The sequence below is a fragment of the Geotrypetes seraphini genome, chromosome 5 (genome assembly GCF_902459505.1).
Source record: "Geotrypetes seraphini chromosome 5, aGeoSer1.1, whole genome shotgun sequence".
In the NCBI taxonomy this organism is placed as follows: domain Eukaryota; kingdom Metazoa; phylum Chordata; class Amphibia; order Gymnophiona; family Dermophiidae; genus Geotrypetes; species Geotrypetes seraphini.
In genome coordinates, this window is record NC_047088.1 from 213,953,964 (window position 1) to 213,975,300 (window position 21,337).

Consider the following 21,337-nt stretch of genomic DNA (forward strand, 5'->3'; position numbering starts at 1 on the left):
GACTACTTTTGTATGTCACTAAAACGGTAAAGATGTGGAAGATGGAAAGTGAGGTAATGGAACAATCCGCAACAGAAGATATCCTCACTCATTAGGGTTGAGGATATCTTCTGTTGCGGACTACTTTTGTATGTCCTTGCTGTCCAGAATGACACATCTATTGTACTAGAAAAAGAGATTAGGTTCTTACCGTGCTAATATCTTCTAGTAGATACTGTAGATGTGTAATTCTGGAACCCCCACCCTATCGATTATTTTTTCCGCCTGCCTATTGTCTCAATCAGGAAATTCAAGCCAAAACTGAGATTTTGATGTCAGTCAAGCCTCAAGGGTATGAAGAATGATTTTTGCTATAATACATTGGGGTAATATTTGAGCTCTATAAATGTTTCTGATTGGTTGTTTTGATTGTTCAGTTAAAATGTTTAACATGTTATACTTTCAGTTTTATAGGGCTATTCTCTGCTTTGGTACAAACTGAAGGGGCAGCAGAGCCCTGTGGAGAAAGAGGATGACTTGAAAACGGAACAGATTCCTTCTGCATAGCTCATGAGCATGGGGAGAATAACTTACTGTCCAGAATGACACACTTGTCTACTAGAAAAGATATTAGCAAGGTAAGAACCTAATCTCTTTTTTTCAAATTTGGTATGAAGATGAAGACACTGCCTAAAAGAAATGACTATTAAACTTGTGCAAGGTGAGACAGCAATTTTATGTTTAGCTTCTTTCATCTATTTCTTTTCAGTGGTCACCGATGGATCTGGATTGGACTGAATAAGAGAAACCCAGCTTCCCAAGGATCCTGGCAGTGGAGTGATAATAGACCAGTAAGTAAACTTGAGAATGCCAAGTTAAAGGTAGTTTGAAGGGCTTTCTCCACTGATACATTATTTCCTTCATCAGGTGATTTGTGACCCCCCTCCCCCATTTTTTAAATTTTGAATTCTGTTGCAGAGAGATAGGATTCTGTTCTGAAGCTGTTGTCTTCCTTTAGTTGCGAACTTTGCAGAAGGGTGTCACTCATATCTTTCAACTCCACCCCTTCACCAGTGGAAAATAGCTCCCTCTCAGTCCCTGTGCGAACCTCTGCAAGACACGTCTCTTCCAGATCTTACGGTCAAGACGGTATTCCTGGTGGCAATAATCTCTGCGAGGCAAATCTCAGAATTACAGGCTCTCTCCTGAGAGAATTTTTCCTCAGGTTTACAGAGGCTGGTGTTTCTCTGCAGATAATACCTGCCTTTCTACCGAAGGTGGTGTCAGCCTTTCAAGTCAACCAAGAGATTTGTTTGCCTGGTTTTCATTCTACAGGTTTGGCTAAACAGGACAGTATTTCACAGAGGCTGGATGATAAACTGTTAGATTCCAGTTATAGAATCGGGACCTTAATACACACAAATTTGTTAGTATACCTTAGTAAAATGACCCCTAAAAATAAAAAGAGTCATAAACAGACTAATAAACCATCATACAAATATTTCCATCTTGTGGTCAAGCAAGTGTTAATTATGGGTGGTATATCTACAACCACGGAATTGGTATTCTCTTCTCTTTTTTTTCTAAGAGCAAATACATATATAATTCAGTTACAGTATTGGAAAAAAGGAGGTAGAATGATTTGCAATGCCATTCAGCCATTTGAAAAGTCTCCTATTAACCATCACATTCAGTTAAAAGTTGTACCTTCCAAGTGGAAGTCATCGCTTTGTCAGTTTCAAGAATTAGTTGTGCTACAATATGATTTTTTTATTCCTTTTCCTTAGGTATCAACTGCTATTGTACCAAATGATTTTTATGAGGATGACTATGACCTTAGAGACTGTGCTGCTTTGAGGGTATGTCATGTAGATATTTTTATTCTGGAGTGTTTTGGTTATTTTAATTAAGATTATGTGTACCCAGGTAAATTCTATACACAGATTTAAAGGCAAGAATACATGCCATATCTGGCAAGTGTTAAAATTCTTTCAGTGCATGCTCTAGAGCAGTGTTTCTCAACCTTTCCAAGTCAAGTACCCCCTAAGCTTAACAAATACCAACCGAGTACCCTCGGTCAAACTCCACTCCGAACTTTCCCAAACTCCGCCCCTGACTCCACCCCATATTAATAATACTAATTGTAATGCAATTTCTTCCATCCATTTTTCATACACACACACTCTTATTAATACATAATGGTAACCACAAAATTTTAAAAAACCACAAAGCACACTACGCAGAGAAAATGTTAATTATTATTTATATTTGGGGGGTTTTCAAAGATGTCAAGGCAGATGACTTTAAAATATGCAATGTCACCTCAGTAACAACTATAGAAAAATAAACAAATATAGTGCAAAATACAGACAGCAGATATAAATTCTCAAAACTGACACATTTTGATCACTAAATTGAAAATAAAATAATTTATCCCAGGACAAGCAGGCAGCCTATTCTCACATATGGGTGATGTCACCGACGGAGCCCGGATGTGGAAGCCTCGCAAGCAGACTTGCTTATAAAAACTGGAAGTTTCGAGTCAGCCGCACCGCGCATGCGCGAGTGCCTTCCCGCCCATCACAGGGCGCGTCTCCTCAATTCTCAGTTTTCCGCGGAGCCGAGAAGTCCGTCTTTGACTCTCTGCGTTAAACTTTGTTATTTCGTGCCTTCTCTTTCCATGGTTTGTGTTTATTTTCTTCATGAATCGCTGTTTTCTTTTATTTCTAGTTGAAAAAAATTTTTTATTTCTTCCGTTCGACTGCCTGGGCAAGCCGCTCAGCCGCAGCCCGTGGGCTTCGACTTTGCGGTGGCTATTTTTCCTCCTATGTCCCAGCCAGCAACGGGCTTCAAGAAGTGTAGCCATTGCCAGCGTGCGATTTCCCTCACAGACCTACACTGTTGGTGCCTCAAGTGCCTTGGGCCGGACCATCAACCGAAGTAGTGCGAGCACTGTGCTACTCTTCAACCTCGAGCCCTTAAACGTCTTCGGATTTTAGTGGAGAAGCTTTTCGGGATGGATTCTTCGACCACTCCCTCGACTTCGAAAGCGGCCTCTGTCCCACCTTCGACTGAGGGTCCTTCTGTCTCCACTACTCCGACCTTAAGCCTCATCAGACCTTCTTCGTTTGCAGTGGTTCTTACCTCGACTACACCTGCTGTATTTTCCCCTGCATCCTCAGGTCAGATAGCTCAGCAGAAAATTCCAGCAATGGTAATCAAGGTGGCCAAGACTTCCAAGTCGAAGCACATTTCCACTGCCTCTGTGGAACCTCCAGCCAAAGCAGGTGGTCCGGTTTCAGATGCGGATCCATCCTTGCTGGCTTCTTTCCAGACCATGTTAGAGAAGCAATTCATTCAGTTCCTCACTAATATGGGACCGAAGCTTGTTACTCTAATCCAGCCTGGGCATTCTGCAGACTCCCGCAAGGTCGATCCTCTTCCTATGCCTCCTGCTGAGACTACACACTCTATGCAGAGAGCAGAGTCTCTGCGTGTGTCTGGTCTGGCATCTAAGCACGCGAGGCAAGGAGCAGATTCTTTGCAAGTGCCTCGACAGGAATCCTCACACTACATACAAGGAGCAGAATCTTTGGGAGTGCCTCGAGGTTCTTCCATCAAGCCTTCTGAGCTTTGATCCACAGCTTCTAGCCCTATCCATTCATTGGTAGCAACGTCTGCTTCCATCTCCGGGGCGAAGTCTCCTCGATCTTCGAGATCTGCTTCCAAGCACCACTCTCACCGACAATCGAGGCCTTCCTCGAGGCATACTTCCAGGCATACCTCTTCTTCTAAAGAACGTCCTTTTTCCACTAAGCTTCGATCTATGCCTTCCAGATCACCGACTCCTCGTTCGAGGTCCCTGCTTCCAGATCTCGAGGACTCAGCGGTTTCTATTGCTTCGTCCAAGTCTCCTTTTTTTTGATACCTATTTTCCTGCCAAAGCTTCATCTTCGACCCATGCTGCCTCGATGTCCTCGAGTCCTTCTTGAGGCAAGGCATTAGCGGATCAGCTATCGTTCTCTTTTTTTCTTCGTCAGATGGTTGCATTAAATTTGTTGTAGATCAGCCACTGGTTAGTTTCATGGAGTTCTAGTTCTGCTACCAGTGGAAAAAAAACCCAGCAGTTCCCGATTGATAGATTTCTCATCATTCATATATCCTCTCCAGTAAAGCTAAGGAGTTTGTTTATTAGGCTTTTATATACCGCCTATCAAGATTATCTAAGTGGTTTTACATTCAGGTCCCCAAGCATTTTCCCTGTCTCGGTGAGCTCACAATCTATCTAACGTACCTGGGGCTATGGAGGACTGAGTGACTTGCCCAGGGAGTTGAAACCTGTCAAGCCTTCATAAGGGAGCCATTCCATTCTGTTAACCAGTGTTTCACAATCTTTTAGATAGCAAATACCCCAATGTTTTTCATTATTTTAATATTGAACCTCTCCCTAAAAGCGGGAGCAACGAACCTAGTGCTGGGTAAAAAGCAGTGCACCAATGTGTGTGTTTATTTATTTTTTTGCCATAGTTTTGAAAGAGAAAAGTGTAACTCAGCAAGAGAAAGAATGAGAAAAAGTAAAGGGTGCCTGAGGGGAGAGCCCCCCCCCCACACACACACAAACAACAGGAAGCTTGGTAGACTCAGCATAAATCTCTCAAATCCAACCAACAAAACACTCCCACCAGTTCCCTCCATCCCCATCCTCTCGTTCTGCAGCTTCACGCCTTCCTTCTGCTTCCATTTTGTGCTTTGAAAATTGGAAACTAAATCCTGTAGATAAAACTGTGCAGATTTGAAAATTTCCTTTTTAAAAACAAATTTTGAAAAGAGCCTTCAGAGTTTCTCAAAAGCAAGATTAATGGGGACAGGAGATATAAAAAATTTTTTTAAAATATACCTATTGATACATTTGGTTGCAGTTTACATACATGTGCTGTGCTATGATAAGTTCCTGGTTGATTTTTATTTTTTCTTCAACTAGACCAAACCACCAATATGGAAAAGATATTCAATGTTTTTGTTCCACAATGATAGAGAACCAGAGTTCTACTTAAAACCTTTCCATTGTGATGCAACATTAGAATGGATCTGTCAGATTCCGTCAGGTAATTCATAGTATTTTTCCATATGCTTTGTCCTATAACCTGGTAATTTCTTATGTGTCGCTCTGTTACTGTCAACTTGGGTCACCCTTTACATAAAGTGGTAATGGTTTAGCCACATGTGCTCTGAGCAGACTCCAGTAGGTGGCAGTTTTACCCCCAGAGAGAGGTTGTCAATGACTGTTTTGATTTGTACATTTACAAACCTTCCCCCCACTAACACTACATAAATCAGATTTTTATTTTAAAAAGATGTACAAATTCCTCTAGATCCCCAGCATATATGCCATCCTTGAGGTCCAAAGGGAAGGGATTTTCTATCACAGTGCTTCCAAACCTGTCTTGGGAGAACCCCAGCTAGTCACAGTAACACAGTAAATGTTGGCAGAAAAAAAGACTCCCACGGTTCATCCAGTCTGCCCAACAAGGTGACCAGAGCCCCGCCCACCACTCCATGTAGGACCAGCTCACCTATGTTTAAATGCTGGTGGTGAAATCACCACCATGCCAACCATATAGGCAGCCAAACGTGATGTCAAGGTTTTAGAATATATCTGCAATGAATATTCATGAGATTGATTTGCATACATGTCTTCCATTGCATGTGGATTTCTCTCATGCATACTTGGTGAGGGTATCCAAAAAACCAGACTGGATAGAGCCCCCACCCCATACAGGTTTTGGGAATCACTACTCTATTGCTTTTTTCTTTGTTGCTATATTTCAAAAGGGCACAGACTGGCATGAAGTACAGTACTAGCATGGTAGGAGTAACACAGGATGGGTGTAGATGCTGGCCTGTCTGGCAGAGGGGAAGGAGTTTGTTTGTTTGTATGCATATGTGTAGGTGTGAGGGAGGATGTAACTCTCCTAATGTGTGTTAGTAGTTTTTATTTATTTTAGGTATTTTTTTATATATTTATTTTGTTTGTTTTGACTGAGAAGTTTCCTCCTGTTTGTTTATACTTCCCAGCCCTGGTTTCAGGATGAGTTTTAGACAAAAAAAGCATATAATAATCTGATAATGAGGAAAAGTTTTCTTAACAAAGTGCTATGCACTCAAGGTCCACAGGAAGGGAAGATTATGTTATTCATTTATTGTAGCCCAGATTCTGTAAATGATGCTGGCTGCATGCCAATCATATTACCAGTGCCTAAGAAAAAACTTAGGGCTCCTTTTATTAAGCTGTGATAGCGGTTTTAGCACGCACAGAATTGCCACGCACACTAGACGCTAATGCTAGCATTGAGTTGGCATTAGTTCTAGCCGCGTAGCGTGGATTTAGCACGCGCTAAAATCCTGCGCGTGCTAAAAACGCTATCACAGCTTAGTAAATGGAGCCCTTAGGTACCAGTAATGTGGGCCAGGGTTTTAAAGGCTTACATTTCCATCGCCTTGCACCTGAGATCATCTCTGCCCCCTGAACACGCCTACTTTGACCTTTGGGCGCAATTCCAGAGCCTATTTTTTAAAATGTGTTTTTAATCGGTTTTAAATGGTGCATTCAATTACTGTGCTAATGCAATTAAGTTAGATGCCAGTAGGCACAATCTATGCACTTACCGGTGCCTAACTTTCGGAGCTGTTTACAGAATTTTGGCCCTGTGTGTTCATCACCAGCTTAATTATTAGGCTTAGCAAGTGAATACCTAGAGTGTCATTGTTCCCAGTTAAGACCCTTTATCTTGCCTCCACTTGAAAAGGTACCTCTAAATCTAGTATTGTATGTCTTCTGTTTATAAACAGGAACCACACTGAAGAAACCAGATTGGTATTTACCTGGTAAGTGTTTCTTGAGTTGTAAATGGTCTTGTTACACCTGAATGACGAAGGTTCATTTTTAAATGCTATTGCATATCTGCAAAGTTGTGAAAATCCAAAAATTCATAGACATTGCCAGACACTAAAACCTAAAATACACGATTGGTTCTTTATTTCTAATGGACAACATTTTGATAAGTAGTCTAATTGGAAATTATCTGTTATGCTAAGTGTGAAATTTTTTTTACTTCAGGCGTATATACATTCCTCTTTTTCTCCCCTTAGATGGAGTTGGTATTCATGGATCTCCATTTATAATCGAGGGAGAAGAATTTTGGTTTGTGTCTAGTAAAAATATGACTTATGAAGAAGCGGCTCTCTATTGTGCCAACAATGGCAGCAAACTAGCATCGGTGGAATCGTTCACAGTATTACAGGCTATTAAAACCAAATTACAAAATGTAATAAAATCATTATCTTGTATTATATTGGTAGGAATTGGCCAAAAAATATTAATTTTCATTCACTGTTAAAGAACATTTAATAATTTTGAAAACAAGTTTGAAACAATTGTAAAGCATGAACTGGAAGTCCAAGCACATACTTCCTTCCCCAGTATCCTTTTTTATGTGGGAGTGTGTGCATACTTTTCCCTGTACTGAGTAGGGAAGAGGGCAGTTTAGTGGCTTTTTATACAGGTTAATATTTACCTGCAGAAACAGCTTTGAATATTTTTGTAATCTTTGAAGACTAGTTTTGCTGGAGCCTATCAAAAGATTACATTACTTTCCTTTTTGGATTTATGTTTTGAATTTTAGTTTTGAAATTGTTTTTTATATTGAATTCCACTCTGTTATTGCCTTAAGGAAAAGTGGTATATTAAGCAAAATAAACCATATTGCCCCTTTCCCTTTTGTTCTCAAAATAACATTTTAATGTTTACCAGAAAATAAGCAGTAGAAATTACCTGAAATATGTAATATTAGTCAAGAAAACTATGAACCTAAGCAAAGAGTAAGGGTGTGCATGGCCCCAAAAAAGTTTGTTTCATGCTTGTCTAAAACAAATGTTTCCTGAATTTTAATTGTTTTTCTGTTGTTGTAGTTTTTTAAAATATTTTTTACATGTGCAGTCGATTTGTACAAACATTTAAGTGAATGAATGCACACCTCTATATGAGAATATGGAGGGGCAATTTTGATAGTACATTGAAGTCCAACTTTGGATATACTCCACAAGACATCCAAATATCGGGGCGGGGAAACATCCAATTATGAAACCGCTAGATGTCCAAGTTTTTTAAAAAAATGACCTATTTGGGTGACTTGCCACTGTTGCGGTGATATACCTTGTGTGTGTGTTTCCCCACTCTCTTCTTGAAAAGACTTAACTACTTTAATTGCAACTGTACTGTTATGCCTCACGGTGCTTAAGAAAGAAATTCTGCCCTGTGCTCAGCCGCCCAATCTCAGTTTTTTGCTGTTATGGGTCGGCAGAAGACAAATTGCTGCACAGTGATGTCAGCGGCATGAGAGTACCCTGCGTTTCATATGGGTATCTTCTTGTCTCTCTCTGTGTCCCTGAAGAGTTTGAAGTTTAGAGGTTTTCTTCTTCTTTGTGACTCTGTACAGCGCTGTGTGTGTCTGGTAGCACTTTAGAATTGATTCCTGAACTGTCTTTTCTATTTCTAGGCTGCCAGGGACTGCAAGTTTCAAAGCTTCTCGCACAGATTTCTCAGGTCGCCATCTTCTCATGGCACCTGCTAGACAGTCCCTCAAACTGGCAGGAAGAGCTGTATGGCTCCTTCTAACCAGGGACAAGTTACCTATTCTCCCAAACCCACAGAGTAGCAAATGCTGTGTGGCTGTTGGAATCATCCCTGAAGCTCTCTTTAGGGATGTGAGCTTTGTCTGATAACAATTAGGGTGCAGATTATTTCCCATGAGGTGGTCAATGCAGCTTCTAGATTCCGTCTAGTACGTCTTCACTTTAAAGGCAGTAAGTTTTTGGCTAACATTGCATGGAGTTAGTATTGTTTCACAATTCTGACATATTCCATCTTACATTGCAAAGCTGGATTTTTTTGTGGGAAAGTTCCTTTCTTCTTCCAGAATTTACAGCTCTAGTCCAGCCGTTCCCCGACTGTCTGCTCTTCATTCTGAAGGGATCTTTACTTCCTATGGTAACTCTTTATGCTTTCTCGTGAGGGGGAGACACTATGATGTCAGGTCAGGGGGCTTTGGGCATTTTTCAGGATGCTTGCAACTTTGAATCCTCCTCCCATTTCAGATTCTTTCTTGGAGTCACCATATATTGAGCTTCCAAAGGTTACGTTCGTGCGAGACCCCTTTTAAGTGTTACTGGTACTCAGGGCAGTAGTTTTAGTTCTTCCGGAACTAAAGGAAGTTATTCCATTTACTTCATAGTGCCTAAGATGGGGGAATTGGTCAGACGGGGGCTGGATCTCATTCTGGTAAATTAGTTTCTCAGAGTTAGACATTTCCAGAGAAAAACTGTGAGAATATTTACAATTTCCCTATGGACACCGAATTTGCACTATCTTCACTTGGCTCTCATCGAGCAGCACTATCAGTTTTGGCAGATGCCATTTGGCCTAGCCACGGCTCCATGAACATTTTAGAAAATGAGGGCAGTAGTGGCGTTTTGGTGCAAACAGGAGATTCAGGTACTTTCTTTCTTCAGATGAATGCTTGATTCGGATGTCTTCCAGCCAGGTCAATTTGTCAGATACAAACGGGTGATTTCTTTTATTTGAACTTCTTTTCTTCAATTCTTTGGATGTGAATCTTCAAATTTCCAATACTAATTATTGGAATATCAGGGGATGTTGTTCACATAGGAGAGGAATGTGTTTCTTCCCAGAGACTGGGGCGACAGGTTACAGTCTTAGGTTTGCCTTCTTCAGTCACCAAGAGAAAGAGTATGGTATTCTGTAAGGTTCTAGGATCTATGGTTGTGACTCCACTGGGAACTTCGACTCGCTTTTACATGAGAACGCTACAGCAGTCGCTTTTGTTCCAGTGGTTCCCGGTATCTCAAGGCTCCAATTGTAGTATCTAGTAGGCTCCTCAAGCATCGCTCAATATAATTTGGTGACTCAGCGAGAGTAATCTTTTCAAAGGCATGCCTCGGTCTTTACTGGACTGGCTCAAAGTCGCCAAACATCCCAGGCTGTCGGGTTGGGGGGCTCAGTGCCTTCAATCCTCAGTGCAAGGAGTTAGTACTCGTTCATTCTTCTGGACTGAAGCACAGTCAGGCTACCGTTTCAGGAGTTTCAGGCCATTCTTCTGGAATGACGATAAAGGTCTTTTAGGACAGTGTTATGACGGTGGTATTTCTCTACAGCCAGAAAAGTACGTGATGTACTCAGTTGGCGAGTAAAGTAATGGTTCTACTTCAATGGGTGGAATCTCATCTTCCTCTTCTGTCGGCGCATCATTTTACAGGACAGGAAAAGGGTTTAGATAGACTTTCTCACCACAAAATCTGAGCATGGACCGTCTGGCAGGGATCTCAAAGTCCCTCCTTCAGGGCCGCAATCCAGTCGGGTTTTCAGGATTTCCCCAATGAATATGCATTGAAAGCAGTGCATGCACATAGATCTCATGCATATTCATTGGGGAAATCCTGAAAACCCGACTGGATTGCGGACCTCAAGAAGGGACTTTGAGACCCCTGGTCTATGATGTGTTAAAAGGTACAGTGCTGTGTACGCCTTTCAGCGCTTTAGAAATAATAAATAGTAGTAGTAGTAAAATCTTCTACATCCTGAAAATTGGGAACTATTTGCTCAGGTGTTCCAGCTCTTTGTATAAAGATGAGATCTCCTAGAACTAGACCTCATGGCCTCGTCTCGAAATTCAAAGCTTCCTAGCTTCTTCAGCAGACGCAGGGAGGGGCAGTCAGAAGGGGTAGCAGCGTTTCTTCTTTCTCGCCTCTGGTTTCTCTTTTTAAGTGTTTCCCCTGGCTGATGATTGGATGGATTTGCCATCTCAAGCTTGCTTTCAGGGTACAGTAATTAGAAAATCTCCAGATTGGCTGCACCATCCCTGCTGTGTGGATCTGATGAGTCTTTCGATGGTTAAACTGTTGAGATTCCTGGTATCTCCGGATTTACTCACCTAGGGTCCAATCAACATGGATATTCGTCCTACTTTGATATTATGACCTAGCTTTTGAAAAGTCGTGGCTGACGTGTAAGAGTTATGCGAAGCAGGTTATTTCTTCTCTTCTCCAGGTGATACAGACGTCTTCACCTGTGGCTTATGCATCCTTCTGGAGGCTTTTCCTTTCTTGGGTACTTCTCAACATTGGCACCCTTCCAGAGTTCTATGTTTTATAGTCTTTCTTTTTTGGCACAAGCGTATTGCCAATTCCCTTCAGTTTCAAGTGGCAATCTTAGCTTGTTACAAGGGCTAGGTATTTCGCTCTTCGCTTACTTTTCAGCTTCATGTAGTTCAGTTCCTAAAAGGAGTACAGTATATTTGTACACCTCTTAAGAAGCCCTGTCCAGAGTACAGACTTAAGGTACTTCTTCGCAGTTTACAGAAGGCTTCGTTTCAACCTTATCTTTTGAGACTCTAAAAGACTGTGACGTTGAATACGGTGTGGCCATGGCTTCAGCTCGGCGGTTTTCTGAGTTGCAGGCCTTGTACGGCGGAGATTCTTATTTCTGATTTACAAATTCTGGGGTGTCGGTTCGGACAGTACCACAATTTCTTTCTAAGGTGGTGTCATCCTTTCTTTTATACCTCTCTCACTTTTCCTTCCTTCTTCCTGGGAGGAGGAATGGGAAGGCAAGCTTTTCTTCACTACGTTTTTTAAAAAGTGCATAGCATTCTCCGCAATCTGTAGGTTTCTAACGACTTTTAGTCATTTAGATCACCTCTTTGTATTCTTCAAGGGACGCAACAAGCATATGGCAGCGTCCAAAGCCTCCATCACTCGAAGGGTCCAGGAGGACATTCTTTACGCTTACTTGATGGCAGGGAAGCGATTGGCGGAAGAACTTCATGATCATTCAGCCAGAGCAATGGCGGTTATTTGGACTCAGTCCAGAGGTTTTTTTTCCTTGGAGGAGTTTTGTCACGCGTCTACTTGGTCTTCTAAGAATACTTTATCTCAGCATTACCGGTTGGATGTGGGGGCGCATACGGAGGCTGCGTTTAGTGCTTCGGTTGTTGCGGAGGCGGCATTTGCTTCCCACCCAGATTGAGGATTACTTTGCTACATTCCATTGGTCTCTGGATTCATCTGCTGCGTCTAAAGGAAAGAAAATTAACAGGTAAGAACATAATTTTTCCATAATTTTATGGTGAGCCCCTCAAAACCTACTGTACCCACCTGTATACCACCCTAATAGCCCTTGTGGCTGCAGGTGGCACCTATATGGCATTTTAGTAGAGTTGAGTGGGTTTTGAAGGGCTTATACTTAATACCATAGATGTTATGGTTAGAGTGCCTTATGGGCCTGGGTCCTCCTCTCTATGGTTCACTAGCCCACACACAAGGCTACTTAAGCCACCTGCTTGCTGCTGTACTAGTCTTTCCCATACCAGATGCTGCTTTTCTAGAGTCACGTATGTTCTCATTTTTGTGTGGTGGAAGGTGGGAATGAGAACTGAGGGAGTGTGTGTGTGTGTCTTACCTTGATGCATGCAGTGGTCATCTGGTCAGTTTGGACACCTTTGTGGCATTTACAGTCAACTCCATCTAAGTTCACATCGATTAAGCGCACGCTTCGGTTATCCACAGCCTACCACCATGGTCCCTTTTTTTTTTTTTTTTTACATTAAAAGTCAATAGATGTAAACTCCAGATAATTGCAATTCTGATAAGCACACAATCCGTTTATGCGCACTGATGTTATTGGTCCCACCTCTATTCGTTTATGTTATGTTCACTCCGGTTAAAAGCAATCATGTTCTCACGTGGATGAGCCACATGTTTCGGATCAGCAGTGTAGGCCCGGCCAGGTGTTCGAACTTTTGAAACTGCACCATGGCTTTACGTGGAGAAATATCTTTGTCTTTGGCTGAATGTGGTCAAAAGTCATTGTCTTTGGCTGAACGTGTCAATGTCTTAAAGAGACTTGACCAATGAGATAGTTGGGTCTCTATTGCAAAACATTACAGCATTCATCCTAGCCAGATTTCTCGGATTCACAAAAAAAAAACAAGCCATATTGAAAGACTGGCAAAACAACAGCAAGCCTACCAGGAAACGGAAAAGAATTGGGAAGGCTGGAGACGTTGAATAGTCGTTGCTGCAATGGTTTGCTGAAGCTAGAAGTCGTCAACTGCCAATCAGTGGGCCTCTGCTGATGGAGAAAGCAGCACACTATCCGAAGAACTGGGCGTAGAAGACTTCAAAGCAACAAATGGATGGCTAGAGAGGTGGAAAGTTCATAACGGCATAAAATTTAAGAAGCAGCATGGCGAAAAACAAGACGCAGATGAGTTTGGTGCAGAAAAATGGGTCATAGAAGTGTTGCCATCAGTCATTGGTAGATATGAACCATGTGCCGTTTTCAACGCCGATGAGACGGGCCTGTACTGGTGTGCCATCCCTGATGGAACATTGGCTTTCAAATACAGCAAAACTGTTGGCTTCAAGGTGCCAAAGGAACAATTGACATTGCTGCTCAGTTGCAATATGGATGGTAGTGAAAAGCTCGAGCCACTGGTGATTGGGAAGAATCAAAATCCTTGGTGCTTCAAAAACATTAAATGCCTGCCTGTTGAATATGAAAGTAACAAAAACGCATGGATGACAGCGACACTGTGGATTGAGTGGTTGCAGAAGCTTGACAATCTGAGAAGGCGTAGGAGGCACATTGTAATGCTGTGTGATAACTGTGCCACACACAGCAATGATGTAAGTCTGACCAACATCAAACTCGTGTTTCTGCCACCAAACACGATATCTTTGATCCAACCGATAGACCAGGGGATAATCGCCAACTTCAAATGTCATTAAAGATCGCTCGTCTTAAGATATATGATGGTAGTGATTGATGCAAGCATGGAATCCAGCCCACTAACTGCTGAGCTCACAAGAAAAATGGCGGTGCTCGACTCTTCACATGGTATGGGAGGAGTGGAGTCGAGTCTCATCATCAATGATTTCAAATTATTGTCGACGGGCGAGCTTCGTTCAAGCATCTGATGAGACAAATGAAGCTGACACTTTGTCCATTGAACTCCCAGTTGGACTCTCGCCACAAGAGTTTGAGCTGTATGTCACCATTGACAAAGATATGCCCACATCATCTGACAGCACTAATTCTGATATCTGTACAGTCATGAAGGACACTGCAGACAACCAAGAGGATAATGAGGACGGAGATACTGCTGCGGTCATCACGACTAATGAAACACCTGCAGAGATTGTTTCCTGCTCTGAAGTCCCTTTACATGCTGCGTTGTTATCTGGAGATAAATGAATGTCACGACTAAGCGCACATGCGCACTTACAATGCCGTGATCCCTGCTGCCGTGATGTGTGCCTCTGTGGCCGTATTCTATTTGCGGCACGTGCGGCTGTTTACGACGCATGTGGCAGTTTCAGCAGCGGTTGGAAGCTAGCCTCAACAGAAAAAAAAAACGCTTCCCACGGACACAAACAGGCCAAACTAGGTTTTTTCCACTCCAATGATGGACTTGCTAATACCACAGGATGGTACATGGTACTTCATGCATCTGGTAGTGCTATAGAAATAATAGTAGTAGTAGATAGGTATGTGTACTTACCAATGACTTATTTCTGGAATTTTTCTGGCAACTCTGGCATTATAAGAACTTGCTTTAGATTTTCTTAAAACTGAAACAGCGCAATTCATTCATGAAATTTTTTATCAAGTGAATGGATGGTGGTGAGTTCTGTTTAATTTATGATCCTTATTAAGTTAATTTTTTGAAACTGGAGCTAAGCTGGGTTTGCTATGAAAAAGGATGTGAAGACTTGTGCAGCCAAGTCTTTCTGGTTACTTAATTATTTTTGAGCCTTTCTGTAATTGTTTTTTCTCATTGAATGCATAGAATATGTTGTGTAGATCAGTGAAACGGACGCCTGGTTTATTGCATTCTGAATTGTACCTCTTTTTTTTTTTTTTTTTTAGCAGAAAGTTGAAAATGCATAATACAGCCTTGTAAAAGTCTGAAGAGTTGTTCAGTTGTCAAAAGTATTTGTGGGTTTTGTTGCTTTAAAATACTGAGAAGAATCTTTGCAATTTGATGTTAAATTTAATTTTGATGACTTTTTTTCCCCCAGATTGCTGCAGGACAGAAATGGTGGATTAAATCTTATGTTGACAATAGAAGATATTCTTTCCCGTATGTATGATTAAACATGCATAAATTTCATAAGCAAAATTTAAGTTTAGAAGAGCATTTTTGAAAGGCTGTCCACAGGTATTTTCCAACAGGAAATATGTCAAGATGTGAGATGGACATCACTGTGCTGCAACATCCAACATATATACTGCAAAAAAGTAGGGATAAGGACATCTATCTTGCAGCATTCTTAGAAGAATGGCTACAGACATTTGTGCAGAGCAGAGGAGTAGCCTAGTGCAGTGATAGGCAAACTCATTAGTCAAAAGAGCCAAAGATCAGCAGTACAACGATTAAGATTTCTTTTGAGAGCCAAATTTCTTTTCAAGAACCATGTTTTTAGGAGTCGGTTTAAACTAGCCATTAACATTAAATAAAACCAGATATAATAATAAGAAGAAGAAGAACATAAGAAGTTGCCTCCGCTAGGTCAGACCAGAGGTCCATCGCGCCCAGCAGTCCGCACCCGCGGCGGCCCATAAGGTCCATGACCTGTCAGGTTTTCTTGATTTAGCCCTATAGCCCCCTTATTTTTCTATCTATACTCTTTCTATACCCTATCTACCTCTCCCTGTACCCCTCAATCCCCCTATCCTTCAGGAATCTATCCAATCCCTCTTTGAATCCTCGTAGTGTACTCTGCCCAACCACCTCCTCCGGGAGCGCATTCCATGTATCCACAACCCTCTGAGTGAAGAAAAACCTCCTGGCATTGGTTCTAAACCTGTCCCCTTCCAGTTTCTCCGAGTGCCCTCTCGTACTTGTGGTTCCCCGTAGTTTGAAGAATCTATCTTTGTCTACCTTCTCTGTGCCCTTCATGATCTTGAAAGTTTCTATCATGTCTCCTCTAAGTCTCCTCTTCTTCAGGGAGAAGAGCCCCAGCCTATCAGCGTATGAACAGTCTTCCATACCTTTTATCATTTTCGTCGCTCTTCTCTGGACCCTCTCAAGTATCGCCATGTCCTTCTTGAGGTACGGCGACCAATATTGGATACAGTATTCCAAATGCGAGCGCACCATCACACGATACAGTGGCATGATGACTTCCTTCGTCCTGGTTGTGATACCCTTCTTAATGATGCCCAGCATTCTGTTTGCTTTCTTTGAGGCCGCTGCACATTGTGCCGATGATTTCATTGTTGTATCCACCAGCACACCCAAGTCTTTTTCAAGATTACTTTCCCCCAGCAATGCTCCCCCCATTTGTAGCTGAACATCGGGTTCCTTTTCCCTATATGCATGACCTTGCATTTCTCTATGTTAAAGCGCATTTGCCATTTATTTGCCCATTCTTCCAGTTTGCTTAGGTCCCTTTGCAGGTCTTTGCACTCCTCTGTGGTCCTAACTCTGCTGCAGAATTTGGTGTCATCCACAAATTTTATAACTTCACACTTTGTCCCTGTTTCCAAGTCGTTTATAAATATATTGACAGCAGCGGTCCCAGCACCAACCCCTGCGGAACACCACTCGTGACCCTCTGCCAATCTGAGTATTGGCCCTTCACTCCAACCTTTTGCTTTCTGCCTGCCAACCAGTGTCTGAGCCATCTGTGTACATCCCCTCCCACCCCGTGGTTCCACAGCTTCCTAAGAAGCCGCTCATGGGGTACCTTGTCAAAGGCTTTTTGGAAGTCGAGATAAATGATGTCTATGGATTCCCCTTTGTCCACCTGGCTGTTTATCCCTTCAAAGAAGTTCAATAGGTTTGTTTGGCACGATCTTCCCTTACAGAAGCCATGTTGGCTTGCTTTCAGTTGTCCATTTCTTTCTATGTGTTCACAGATACTGTCCTTTATCATTTTACCCAGAACCGAAGTCAAGCTCGCCGGCCTGTAGTTCCCCGGGTCACCCCTCGATCCCTTTTTAAAGATAGGTGTGACATTCTCTAGTTTCCAGTCCTCCGGTATCTCTCCAGTTTTCAAGGATAGATTGCCAATTTGTTGGAGTGTTTCCGCTATTTCGTTCCTCAATTCTTTTAGTACCCTTGGGTGGATTCCGTCCAGGCCCAGTGATTTGTCGCTTTTCAATCTATCTATCTGTTGGAGGACATCCTCATGACTTACCTCTATTTGCTCCAGTTTTTCTTCTTGATCCCCACTTATAATCTCCTCGGGATCTGGTACATTGGATGTGTCCTCGCTCGTGAAGACCAACGAGAAGAACCTGTTTAACCTATCAGCTACCTCTTTTTCCTCCTTAACCACTCCCTTTCTGTCTCCATCATCTAACGGTCCCACCTCCTCCCTCGCTGGTTGCTTCCCTTTCACGTATCTGAAGAATGCTTTGAAGTTTCTTGCTTCCCCAGCCAGCCTCTCTTCGTATTCTCTTTTTGCTTTTCTAACCACTCAGTGGCATTCCTTTTGGAGTTTTTTGTGTTCCTTTCGGTTTTCCTCAGTTTGATCCTTTTTCCATTTTTGGAACAACATTTTCTTGTCACCTATCGCCTTCTTCACTTCATTTGTTATCCATACCGGGTTTTTTGTTCTATTTTTTTATTTTTTTTTTTGCACCCCTTCCTAAACCTGGGGATGTACAGGATTTGTGCTTCTTGCACCGTGTCCCTGAGTAGGGACCAGGCTTTCTCTACGGTCCCCATCATTCTAGAGCTGTTTCTGAGTTCTAAATTTATTTATTGACAAAAAAATCTTTTTCTACCTTTTTGTCCTTTCTGCTTTAATCATCTTGTTTTCACTCACTTCTTTCTAGCCAGCATCTGTTCTCTCTCTGTCTTCCATGCAGCATCAGTCCCTTCCTTGTCTGCCCTCTCTCTCTGCCCCTGCCATCCACTGTCTGCCCTATCCCCGCTCCATATGGCATCTTGCTTCCTTCTATGCTCCTTCCATAAACTGTCTATCTTGTGTCCCTTCTCTCCTTTGTACATGATTCATTTCAGCTCTGCCACTCTCCATTTTTCTCTATCACCACCCCCTTCCCTATGCTCTGGCATCTCTCTCTTCTACTTTTCTTCCATCCCATGGTCTGGCATATATCTCCTTCCCTTCCCTGATTCCCCGGCATTTCTCTCCTTCTTTTCATCTCTCCCTCCCCATCCATGCTCTGACATCTCCTCCTTTCTTTTCCCTTGGTCCCTTCCTCCTTCCTTCCATGTCTTGGCATATATCCCTCCCTTTCTTCCCCCATGCCTGGCATCTCTTCCTCCCTCCATTTCTTCCCTCCATGCCCTGGCATCTCTTCCTCCTCTCCATGCCCTGGCATCTCTTCCTCCCTCTCTTCCCTCCATGACCTCAAGCCCTGGCATATCTTTTCATTCCTTCCTTTCCCTCCAGTTGGGTGCAGCAATTCTCTCCCCTTCTGCTCCTTTTCCTCCTTCTGTCACCCCGTCCCCGGTCGGCAGTGCAGCCCCTAAGCAGATACTCCAAGGCCTGGCGTCATGAACTTCTTCAGACAGCAGCAGCATTCACAATTTGCTGCTGTTTCCGGCTTCAGGCCTTCTTCTCTGCTGGGTCCTGCTTTCATGGAAATAGGAAGTAGGCAGGACTCAGTAGAGAGGAAGGCCCGAAGCCGGCAACAGCAACTAATTGTAAACGCTGTTGCTGCCCAAAGAAGTTAAAGATGCCTGGCCTTGGAGCACCCAGGGCAGACCGCTTCTCTCCCTGTAGCCAGGGCCCCTCTGAAAAGGAACATTTAGCTCTCCCTCCCATGCGAACCCCGCCGATCCACCCACGAGACAACCAACAAACCTCCCTCCAGCACTCATCAGCAGCCACAGCACTCTAAACAGGCTACTTTGCAGTTCGCGGCCTTCTGCAAGTAATTCCCTCTTCCACGTCACTGATGATGTCATCAGTGATGCTGCAGAGGGAATCACCAGCAGAAAGCAGTGTCAAAGGATCAAGTGGGCTTTCACTTTCAGATTTGTTTACATTGCAGATTCCTCTTCATGATCAGTAATTGATAATACTGTCAAGGAATTTTGTAGCGGCATTTGGATGATGTGCCCTTGCTTTCAGTCTTTATCCTAACTCAGTGTTCAGCAAACTTTGTCACGCCGCAGCACACTAAACGTAGTGGCTGCGGCTCAAGGTATCTGGAAGTGCACGAACGTCACCGTGATGATATCACACACATGCATGACATCATCACGTCGATGTGCACGCATGCGTGAAGGCCCTCCAGGCGGGCCCTGAGCTGCCAGTGGAGGTGCCAACAGGGAAGAGGGCCGGAGAGAAGGAGAGGCGCTGGCGCTAGCTGATTGCCTACAGGATGTGCCTCACCGTGAGAGGCACAACCTGTAGGCAGTCAGCTGGTGCTGACGTCTCTCCTCCTCCTCAGTTTGCGATACACTGTGACATCTAAATCCACCATAATCATCTATGCCTTGGCTTTTGAGTCCTTTTAGAGGCCAACTGAAATGTGGTTTTGATTCTGGCCTGAAATTAGATTTGTGTTTTGGTCAAAAACGCTAGAGTATTTTCAGCTGAAACTGAGCACCCTCTCCCCTGCTGCCATGCTTTATACAACCCCCCCTCCCCACGATGATATGCTACACAGCGTTTCTCACACTTGACGCCTCTCCCCCATCACCAAACACATCTTCCTATCCCCCCTCCTGGACCCATCCATCAGCCAGCCCTCCCTCCCCACCCCCCAACATATCTTGGGTGTCCTTGTTCAAAAATGATTCACAGTCTTTCTGGAAGGGAGCTGACGGGGATGCCAAAGCAAATGCATGGGGCTCATTTTCAAAGCACTTAATCTACAGTACAGTACTTTATGTGTCTGAAAATATGTCTCTGATTGTTAAAAGAAAATATAAAATACATGCTATTTGGTTTTTAATAACAGAAGCTTGATTACTAGTAATGCAATAATATTACTCTTAAGCTCATTTTTTAAGTGCTATTGGATCAGTAGGACAGCTAAATCATTGTTAGCTGTTCATCTAAGGATTTTTTATTTTAAAAATACAACTCTTTCAGAAGACAATTATGATATTTATTTTTCTATTGTAGATTCCAACTTGAGCGTTTTTATGGACCATATTCTGGGGATTGCTGGGGATTGCATATTTCTTTAAGCAACACCTATACTGGTAATTTCTTTGTCTTTATTAAAATACATTCTGGGGGGGATAAGTTTGAAAGATGAGAGAAGATTATTTTTGAAATAAGATTTTTTAAGTAAATTTCTCCTGGTGGGTCATCAGTATTTTGAGGCCTCATTTATATTTATACATACACACACAAGTGTACGAGTGTTCTGACTTCAGGCTTTGTACCCCCTTCAGTAAAGGATAGGTTCTAAACTCTTGAAACTTATGGACTCCCATATAGGAGGTTTTATACAAACAAGAAGGCATAATTTCTAAGTCTGTTTAGTCACTGCAGCTGCTTTGGTACCTAAAACTGTGATTTTCTTCCTAGTCCTTGGGACACACCTATATAGTCAAGTTTTCAGGTTACACAAAATGAATATGCATGAGATAAATCTGCATGCACAAACACACCCTGTTTGACACCCCCCTCCCCAAATGCTTCTTCCTCACCCTCTAGCAATGTACAGACAAGGGTAAACCAGTGGTCAAGGCACAAGTTTAGTTCTGGAATTCTATCTTGGCATTTAGATTCTTTAATGGAATTGGCACTCAGCATGGTGTATTAGCATCTCTTAACTAGAGGCATCAAGTTATAGAATTGCCCCCTTGTGTTCTCAGAGTGGTCTCTCTGATTGATTTCTCCTGTGTTCACTTGTTATTTTGAACTTTGACACACAGTTTATTTTTTATTTAAAGCACACATTGGGGTGCCCGATGATGTGTAGGCGGGGGCATATTTGCTTCTATCTGTTAATGTGAAGCGCTGGAGTACTTCTCCCCTCGCTGTTCCTTCACACTGAGGGCACCCTATCACGTTCACATTTATTATTACTTTAGAATCATCACGCTATATTTGCGTTGTGCTTACAGAGGATTTCTGTCATTGAGTTACCACTCTTTGAACCTTGTTGACTAGCTCTGGCTTATTGCTGGTTTCTTTCTAAGGTTTTGTGGCAGTTTTTTGGGAGCCTTTTTTCCTTGTCCTTCCCTTGTGTTGTAAGCCTTCCATGGAAAGGGCATTTCTTGGTGTTCCTGAATGTAACTTGCTTGGGGCTGTTACAAAAAAGAGTATGAGCAAAATCTAA

At 42.7% G+C, this 21,337-nt stretch overlaps 1 protein-coding gene across 3 annotated transcripts in view; it reads left to right on the plus strand.

Annotated features, from left to right (window-relative positions):
• LY75 (lymphocyte antigen 75) overlaps positions 1-21,337 on the plus strand; it is a 187,761-nt gene that overhangs the window by 72,110 nt on the left and 94,314 nt on the right. For all 3 annotated transcript variants that reach the window (XM_033944549.1, XM_033944550.1, XM_033944551.1), the window contains exons 14-20: positions 749-830; positions 1,767-1,838; positions 4,961-5,084; positions 6,829-6,864; positions 7,129-7,304; positions 15,136-15,197; positions 20,170-20,249. In XM_033944549.1, coding sequence (XP_033800440.1) covers positions 749-830; positions 1,767-1,838; positions 4,961-5,084; positions 6,829-6,864; positions 7,129-7,304; positions 15,136-15,197; positions 20,170-20,249 — 632 coding nt within the window. The remainder of the gene's footprint in view (positions 1-748; positions 831-1,766; positions 1,839-4,960; positions 5,085-6,828; positions 6,865-7,128; positions 7,305-15,135; positions 15,198-20,169; positions 20,250-21,337) is intronic.